We start from the raw sequence: 9,887 nt of genomic DNA on the forward strand, positions 1-9,887 counted from the left end.
GGGCAGAGACATCATGTCTGATAGTAGGTGGCAATGTCTTGGGCAGAGAAGGATGTTGTGGGGGGCAGGTGTGGGGTTTAGGAGGTAATTGTAGAGAAGAGGTTGCGTGGGTTGGAGGCTTGAGAAGAAATGACTGCGGAGAAATAATTTTGTTTGGTGACAGTGAGCTCTGTGTTAAAGCTTTGTAGTTTGGCTTTGTAGTCCATGAAGTCAACGCTAAGGCCAGATTTCCTCCACTGGCGCTCAGCTGCAGGAACAGACTTTAGTAGGTGTTCGGTGTAATTGTAGTGCAAGGGTCAGAGGTTGGCAGGACGGGAGGGTAGCGGAAGGTGGAAGGGGCAACTTTATCAAGAGCCAAAGAAAGAGAGGGGTAACATGGTGGCAGCTTTATCCAGAGATGTGATTTTAGAGAGGGAGGGGGTTAGGGACACAAGGCAGTTTGAGAATAGGTTGTGGTCAAGGTTACGGATATCTCTCTGCCATTGGCCAGGTCTGGGATGTGGCAAGGGGGGCAGGAGTTCGATAGGTTGAAGGGGATCAAGATTTCAAATGCTCTTGCACTGATGAATGCTGAGGTCTGTAATATATAATAGGCCAGCCATAGGTCTTCATTACATGGGCAGGCTCTGCTTCCTGCACCAGAGATGTTGGAAGTTCCCAGGTCTGAAATAAATGCTAAATGGCTGGTAGGGTCAGGCATTCTGAGGATCAGAACATCAGTCAGGGCAGCAACAGTAGATGACAACGGCAGATGTTATGATCAGTCAGTGACAGGTCTATTAACTGGTATCCCACTGAAGGGTGACATTAAGTGATTGCAATTGAATACAGAGCTCCTTCTAGTGGTTAGTGGCTTGTTTTTGCTCCAATACTCACATCATCTCAGGGGCTGTTTCAAACTCTGCCCCCCCCCCCCCCCCCCCACTTCATGTTGGCTAAGCGTGTCAAGAGCCCATCCCCTGGGGGCCACCCTGGACCCCTAGAATTCTGCAGCAAGCAGCAGCTCATCCTTATAAGGACATCAGGAATCCCCAACTATTGGATAAAGACCACGTGCCTATGGGTTCATGTGATTGGACCAACGATGACAAAGATGTATCTTGTGACCAAAGGAAATCATCCTCAGATTCCCAAACTATCCAGAGTATTCAGAAAAGCAGCCAGCCGGGTTTTAATTCTCAGGGATGTTGGACAAGCCCAGAAGTGATAAATGCTGAAGAGTACAGGGGGAGGAGGCCAGTGTCACCTGGTCTGATGAGGCAGCAGTAGCTCAGCATGTGAGCTGCAACCAGATTGTGTGGTTCCCCCCCCCCCAGTTGATGCGGAGTTCAGGCAGCCGTGGGCCAGAATAACACGAGTGCTCCCTGAAAGACTCAGCTACTGTGATCAGGTGTATTCTGTCAACTGTCACTGTCCTAGAGTTCCAGTGGGGGCTGATTACCCACTGTGCAAGTGTTTGTGCAATCCACCGTGAGCATCCAATCGTGGGAGACACATCATGAGGAGCTTGCAGATTTCTAAAACTATATACAGCTAAGTGAAATTTGCTAATTGCAGTTGGCCAAATGTTTCAGGCAAACCTTAGACATCACCTAGTGTCCATTGTTGGAAACTGTTACCCCCTTTGTATTTTACATTTCCTCTTTTTGGTGGACCTTACCTTGCCTTTACATTTGACGAACAGGATTCGGCCATGTCAGATAGTGAGGAACAGAGAGTAGGAGCAACAGCATCGAGCAGCGCTCCCCCAAAAGAGGAAAGACAAGCAATTTCCCCAGCAGTTCTCACCCCTTTATTCTTGGCAGACCACAGCAGCTGCCCAAATATACAGGGTCAGGTCAGGATTTGGGTGACTAGGTTAGCAGGCTGCAGGGCCTTATCTGCACATATGGAGTACCACCTGTGCAACAGGCAGAGGTGGCTATTAACGCCTTAGATGGGGAAGCAAGGAGGTTGATCTTCCACTTGCCAGCAGGAGAGCAGGACTTCCTTGACAAAATAATCAGTCGGTTAAAGGCAGTGTACGGCCTAAAAGGGACACTAGGGGATCTCAGGGCCCGCTTTGTGAACAGGTAACAGAAGCCTGGGGAGTCCATCCCACAATACGCACTGGAGTTACAAAACCTAGTGGAGATACGCCACAGAGAGAGGGCGCAGACGGGTCAGGAGGGCTGGAGTGATGCGGATGGATGGCTTAAAGATCAGTTTGTTGAAGGGCTGCTTGCTGACAAAACTGAGAGACCCTGCAAGAGAAAGAGAGCCGATTAATCCTGGTTCAAATGCTGCAGGAGCTGGTGAGAGAGAAAGACCAGTAGGTTCATCTATAGTCCCACCGACCCCTGCATGAGAGGTAGCCATTCAAAGACTGTCAGACGGAATGGCTCAGATTCAGAGTTATCAATGATGAAGCAACAAATAAAATCCCCTTCTGAACAACAGGTAGAAAGTGCTCCACTGAGAGGAAGGCAAGCGCCCCATCGAAGGCGGCCAGAGCGAGCAAAGGTCTCCACAATGTTGCTGGTTCTGCGGTGATGCAGGTCATTTCCAGAGAGACTGTCCCAAGAGGCCGTTAAACTAGAGAGCCCTGCTGCTAAGAGTCAGTCAGTGGGGCAGCATGGAGATACGACTCAGTATGCGATGGACAAGGATGTGGTAGTTGATTGTCCTATAGTTCATGGGCGTTTTGATGGCCAGGAGATTGAGTGCCTCTTTGATACTGGCTCCCAAGTCACTACCTTTCGGGAGTCCTTGTTCCAGCGGTGCTTCCCCAATAAAAAGATGAGCTCAAATGCCCCATGGATCTCATTCCCATAGAAGTGTTGGGGATCACTTGGAGGAAAGTATAATTGTGGGGACAGGACCTTGACCAAAAGGGTATAATGATCACCCAGGATGCTGGCAAGGAGAGTGCGCAGACAATACTGGGCATGAACATCATACAAGGGGCTGAGGTCTGAGCTGTCAACAGGACGTCCTGCACACTTGGGACCTCCCAGGGAAGTCAAACGGTTTTTGCATGCTCTGGAGTCACTGGGGAGCTTGGAGGCATGCTCTGCGGACGGGGACATGCAAATTGCCACTGTGAAAGTTTCCTTTGGGACAGATGTTGTGGTGACCCTAGAAAAAATTTGGCCCTTCCTATGAATGTCGGCTCACATTATGAGTTACAAGGTCTCAACCTCTGCCCATGGAACGAGGACCATGTATTGGCAGGACTCTTGCAGTAGTCTGAAGGGGCACAGTTCTTATTCAGAACACTCACGCTCTTCCCCTCCACCTAGCCCCTGGGACAGCAGTGGCTCAGCTTTCCTTAATTGAAGATGTAGTTGTACCAAAGTTGGCCCACCTAGAACTCCAAAGTTTTCAAGGCCGTTATGTGGCCAAAGTGAGAGCAGCACAAGTGCCAGTGGGGCCAAGCCAAGAATTGACTGGAGAACAGATTCTTTCTCTCTTGCAAATAAATGATGAGCTTACATCCTCCCAGCAGGAGAAAGTATGAGGACTAGTGGATAAGTGGACTGTGGTGTTCTCTCAGGGGTACTATGATTTGGGCTGCAGCAATGGGATAGTTCATGAGATTCCCACAGGAAATAGCCCACGCATCCGGGAGAGATATCGGAGTATTCCCCCACATCTTTATCAAGAAGTCAAACAAATGCTAGAACAGATAATGCAACAAGGGGTGACTGAAGAGAGTAAAAGTCCATGGGCAGTAGTGCCAATAGAGCTGGTGAAGGAAAGGAATGGCTGGTGAAAAAAGGATGGCAGTCTTTGGTTCTGTGTGGACTACAGGCGTTTGAATGCTGTCACTACAAGGGATGCCTACCCCCTGCCCGGGATTGAAGAATCCCTTGCTGCATTGGGCAAGGCTAAATTTTTCTTCAAACTTGATCTGGCCAGTGGATACTGGCAGATCCCAGTTGCTAAGGCAGGCAGGCCAAAAACTGATTTTGTCACTCCTATGGGACTGAATCAGTTTAAGAGGATGCTGTTCAGGCTGAACAATGTGTCTGCCACCTTCCAGAGGTCTATGGAGCACTGTCTGGCGACATGAACCTATAAAGTATCCTGATATATCTCGATGATATGGTCATTTCCTCTGCCACCTTTAAAGAGCATCTAGCCCATTTGGAGGCAGTGTTGTCTCGCTTGCACAGATGAGCTGAAACTGAAGCCGAAGAAGCGTCATTTATTTAGGCAAGAAATCAAATACCTAGGTCACTTGATCTCGAGGCAAGGTGTGCGGCCCAACCACGAGAGGGTGGGGGCTATACAGGAGTGGAGCCCTCGGTCTACAGTGACAGAAGTCAGAGCCTTTCTAGGCCTGACTGGGTATTATCGACGTTTTATCAAGCAGTACCCCCTTCAAGCAGCCCCGATCCAGAAGCTACTGCAAAGGGCAGGTCAAAAAGGAGGGCGAATCTCCGTTGAATGGGGGAAGGAACAACTAGAGGCGTTTGTGTTCCTGAAACAACAACTGACAGCAGCTTCTGTGTTAGCCTTTGCTGACTCTCCCATTCCCTCTAAGGACTGATGCCAGCACTCAGGGCTTGGGGGCAGTGCTTTCACAAGTGCAAGATGGGCAGGAGAAGGTCATTGCCTATGCCAGTCAAAATTTTACACCCGGCCGAGAGGAATCCAGTGAATTATAGTTCCTTCAACTTGGAATTGCTGGCTTTAGTCTGGGCAGTCACTGAGTGTTTTGACGAGTACCTGACAGGAGCCACGTTTGAGGTCTGGACAAACAATATTCCATTGGTTCATCTGCAGACAGCGAAACTAGGCGCTTTGGAGCAGTGCTGGGCAGCTCCGCTATCCAAGTTTGATTTCACTATGCATTATTACCCAGAGAAGAGTAACCAAGCTGCAGATGCCCTGTCTCGACACCCTGTAAATAGGCCTTACCTTGCCTCTATGTGGATAAAGAGGCAAAAGAGGTAGAAATCCCTGACTTGGATGGGGGAAGACCCAAGGGTGAGCCTCGGGTAAGCACAATCTAGGTTGTAGAAGAGGACAATTGGGCTTTAGTACAGAAATAGGGCCTGGGCCTAGAGAAAAATAGGGCCTGGGCCTAGAGAAAAGGGCAAAGCTCCTACCAGAGACTAACAAGTTGTTAAGTGACTGGCCCGTTAAGTTTTGTGGGAAGGCATACTGTACCGCAGGATTATGTTCCCTTATGACTCCTCTGTGACCTAGCAGGTTGTGCTGTCAAGAGCGAGAGCCCTGTCTGTGGCGGAGAGAATTCATGTGGAAGCTGGACACTGGGGGTTCATAAAACATTTGCATGGTTTAGGAGACAGGCCACATGTGTAGGTTTGTTTCAGTTGATCGAGAAAGTCTGCCGAAAGTGTGCTGTGACCAAGGGAGCTGAAACCAGGTGTCTCCGATGACTGGGCACACGTCATGTCCGCTGGAAGTGCTGACCATAGACTTTCTGACGCTGGGCATGTCAGAAGATGGATACAATCACGTTTTGGTGATGGTGGACCACTTCACCAAGTTTGCAGTGACTGTGCCAACCCAAGACCAGACAGCTAAGACTGCAGCTCAGATGGAGTGGAAGCACTTTTGTCCCCCGTATGGCTGTCCAAAGAAAATACCTCGGATCAAGGGCCCTGTTTTGAGAGCGAATTCTTCCAGGAGTGGTGCCACTCCCTCAGCATGAGGAAATCACATACCACCCCAATGCAATGGGGCTTGTGAGAGGTTCATTCTCGCCTTGATACAACTACTGATGGGACTAGCCTGGGAGAAGTTAAGAAAATTGACAGTCTACCTAGCAGAGGTAGTCTGGAAATATAACCACACAGTGCACGCTGCTACAGGTCACTCTCCCTATTATGTGATGTTTGGACGAGCAAAAAGGGGGGCCAACAGACGTATGGGCTACCGTGCCTACAGAAGAGCTGAAAACGGCGGCTATCGGAGGCCTAGCAATTTGTCAAGGATCAGACATGGATGGAGTAAGACGTCCCAGGGGTGTCCGGCCTAGACCTAGCCCCTGGGGACAAAGTGCTGATACAGCAAAAGGGTGCCCATAAACAGGGTAAGCTGCAGACGCCCTGGGAGGAAGTTCCTGGAGTTATAGTACGGTAGCCTATTCCCGGTGTTTCCATCTATGATGTTTTGAGAGAGGGAGCTCGGGAGAGACCAAGACGTCTTCACTGTAGTCTCCTCAAATTAGTTGGGGAAAATGTCCAACTAGGTCAAATGCTATGGTGCCATGCTTTCTCCAGAACTACCAGAGCGAGAAGAGTGGCTGATTGAGCAAGAAGTAGACTCAACCACTGAGGCGCTCTCAGAAGGCTAACTTTGGGAGGCCGTCTGCTCGCTTTGCGGAAGAAGATTTTGAGGGGCCTACAACCTTGCCAGAGACAGCAAGGTTAAGGGGGGTGGAGTGTAGTGAAGTGGCCAGCACCCCAGGTAGAGGTAATATTGGTGCTGGCCACTTTAATTGCTTTACCCAGAATTCACAGGGATGTTGGACAAGCCCAGAAGTGATAAATGCTGAAGAGTACAGGGGGAGGAGGCCAGTGTGACCCGATCTGATGAGGCAGCAGTAGCTGAGCATGTGAGCTGCAGCCAGATTGTGTGGTCCCCCCAGTTGATGCGGAGTGCTTCCTGAAAGGCTCAGCTACTGTGATCAGGTGTATTCTGTCAGCAGTCACTGTCCTAGAGTTCCAGTGAGGTGGCCAATTACCCACTGTGCAAGTGTTTTTCAATCCACCGTGTGCATCCAATCGTGGGAGACACATCATGAGGAGCTTGCAGACTTCTAAAACTTTATACAGCTAAGTGAAATTTGCTAATTGCAGTTGGCCAAATGTTTCAGGCAAACCTTAGACATCACCTAGTGTCCATTGTTGGAAACTGTTATCCCCTTTGTATTTTACATTTCCCTATTGCATTCACCTTGTTTGTAACATCTAATAGCTTAGAAAGTGTAACCATAAGTTTGTTTATATTGTAAAATAATCAGTAAAGTGCATTTTATATTTCCTCCCCTCTGTTTGTTTGGTCGACCTTACCTTGGCTTTACAGAATACTTATCCGTGAGGAGACATTTTCATTGGTTGTGATCTTCTACAGACCAATTTTACTGCACATGCTTTAATCAGCGTGCAGTGCTGTGTGCAGTGGTGGTCGGCGTGCGGTGTTGTGCGCAGCGGTGTTGGGATCTGTGTGCGGAGTGGTGATTGGCATGCGGTGCTGGGATCTGAATGCGGTGATCGGCGTGCAGTGCTGTGCGCAGCTGTGATCTGCATGTGGGGCTGTGTGCAGTGGTGATTGATGTGCGGTGTTGTGCGCAGCAGTGCTAAGGTCTGTGTGCGGTCGCGTGTGCAATGGTGATGGGCGTGCGGTGCTGTGATTAGTGGTGATCGACGTGCTGCGCAAAGAGGTGATTGACATGTGGTGCTGTGATCTGCGTGCAGCGGTGATCTGCATGCGGTGTTGTAAGCAGCAGTGCTGAGATCTGCCTGTGCTGCTGTGCAGAGCAGTGATCGGTGTGCGGTGCTGTGATCAGTCGTAATCGTCGTGCGGTGCTGGGATTGGCGTGTGGTCTCTGTTTGGAATGGGTTTGGGGGGTCGGGGTGGTATAATTCTCATGTGGAAGAGTGGAGTAAGAAGAACAATAAGCAGCATTTTTATGAAGCAGATTTCGCCATCATGAGGACACCGGAGGAAGATAAATGCACCTTCATGTTTATTCAATACAAGCCATTGCTACAGAATCATTTATGTAACAGGCAATTCAAACTGACCTACAAGAATTTCCCCCTCACCCAGCAGGGGACACATGGAATCACAATGACCTCGGGGGTTCATGAAGCACTGAAATGTCTCACTCTCTCGCTGGGGTCACGGTCACTGGACTCGCTTGCACGGCGCTCCCGCTCTCTCGTCACAAAATTCAAAAGATCAATGGCCGTCACCACCCCGAAAACCATCTGCTTCTTGCTGGACGAACCATCATTGTGATCTGCTAGGAGGCAGATATACAAACAATCAAGAATACAAGTAGCAAGGGTTTCTATAGAACCCAGGGTGGGCCAAGCTGTGAGATTTACCCCTCCCCAGGGTGGGCCAGGCTGTGAGATTTACCCCCTCCCCAGGGTGGGCCAGGCTGTGAGATTTACCCCCTCCCCAGGGTGGGCCAGGAAGTGAGATTTACCCCCTCCCCAGGGTGGGCCAGGCTGTGAGATTTACCCCCTCCCCAGGGTGGGCCAGGCTGTAAGATTTATCATTCTTCTGCTTAGGCCATTAGCTCTTCTAGCCTCTTGGTCCCCCTTAATACTGAATATGCCCAGAATTTGCTGACTCTTTCTTCATATTTAAAGGGGAAAACATTTAAAGCAGTGAAGAAATTTAAGCGCAAGGTAAACTTTATTATCAATAAATGTCACAGTGACCTAAGGAAAAAACACAACTCTACACTGGCATTATTTGTCACCCCTTGTCTGACCTTCCAATACATTGTGGGCTTCTATGAACTGGAGAACTAAACCCACCTCCCTCCAGAAATGATATCTTCACCTCGAGGCATCCTGATTGGCCAGGCTAGAACTTTAAACTCTAGGGCAGCTCAGTGTAAATTCGGCAGAGAATTCACCACCATCTGTCCCTTCAGCTGCCTGCTTACAGTTTTTGTTTCTTAGGTTTGAAGTGATACATGTAGGCGTGACATTTTCATTCATTTAGAGCCGAGTTGTCCAACATGCAGCCCTTGGCAAAGAATCTGCTTCACCTCAAACACTGAACAGGATATCTCTGAACTTCCTGGTGCCAGATAGATATTGGGATCTGGATATTGGGCCAGCTGGCAGAACCCAGCAAAGAACCTTCTGTGCATTTGTTCAGTTGTTGTGTATCAGATGCAGAACTGCACTAACGAAGAACGGGGAGCCCTGGTGGGAGCAGCAATGGCAGAGAGTTGTGGATTGGCTGCTCATTGTAACACGCATTTTGTAAACTTTAAAAATCCATCTTCGCTATCAAAAAGGTTCAATTTACACGATAATAAACCTACATGTGTATTGTCCAGGGTTTATAATAAAGGATCTTGTGTTTGTCTATACATAGAGTGTATGAAGTGATGTCTGTATGACGCCTGACTTCCTTGTACTAAACATATATCAGGAAGCTTTTCTAGAGTTGTGGCCCCAGACAGCCAGCAGGCGATCTGGCCCCACCCAGTTTAGCTAGACCCACCCCTTTTTACACCTTGACCTATAGGAGGAGGGGTGTTTCATTTCATTCACCACTTTTCCAATTGTAGAATTAACCAACTTTTCTTTACATTTCTTCAGTTCATTGAAGTTTGTGGGTGTTTATTTATGCTCAGCTTTCTTAGGATCCCGCCATTTCAGTCAGATTCTCTTGTAGATTTGCTGCTGTGCTTGATATGATTGGCCTGGCATGACCCAATTATTACAAAGCTTTAGCTGCCACAAAGATGGCCTCATATTTGATTCTAGAATACTTTGGTGGAGGTTCATGCTCCATGGCCTCAAGGTGCCCGGGTCAAATCATCTCACTTCACCCCCAGGTTTCACAGTTATTAGGACTTTGTGTCAATTTTCACCAAACATGGCATTGTGAGTTATGGCCAAAACATCTCCATTTTATTCCTCCCTGCCCAAAGGTCATTTTTCTTGTGGTTTGTCCAATCCTAAGCCATGCAACCATGTTGTTTTTAGAGTGAAGATGCTTCCTCCTCGAACCCATTCCTAACAAGCCATGACCTTACACTACATTTACTGGGACATCACTTCTAGAAGGACTGACAAGTGTGGTGAATGTTTATGGGGGGGGCACATTGACTGATGATCAATTATACAAATATAGAGGGGAGGGGGTCACATTGATGATCAATTATAGAGGGAGGT

General features: G+C 48.6%; 1 protein-coding gene across 3 annotated transcripts in view; it reads right to left on the bottom strand.

Moving 5' to 3' along the window:
* Nucleotides 1–7,683: 7,683 nt before the first annotated feature.
* The window catches only part of CBS (cystathionine beta-synthase), a 21,722-nt gene continuing 19,518 nt past the window's right edge, over nt 7,684–9,887 (bottom strand). For 2 of the 3 annotated variants that reach the window (XM_072398513.1, XM_072398511.1), the window contains exon 16: nt 7,684–7,984. In XM_072398513.1, coding sequence (XP_072254614.1) covers nt 7,824–7,984 — 161 coding nt within the window. In that variant the 3' untranslated portion in view covers nt 7,684–7,823. The remainder of the gene's footprint in view (nt 7,985–9,887) is intronic. The other variant, XM_072398512.1, reaches the window with a different exon arrangement.

Source organism: Pyxicephalus adspersus, chromosome 1 (genome assembly GCF_032062135.1).
Source record: "Pyxicephalus adspersus chromosome 1, UCB_Pads_2.0, whole genome shotgun sequence".
In the NCBI taxonomy this organism is placed as follows: Eukaryota; Metazoa; Chordata; class Amphibia; order Anura; family Pyxicephalidae; genus Pyxicephalus; species Pyxicephalus adspersus.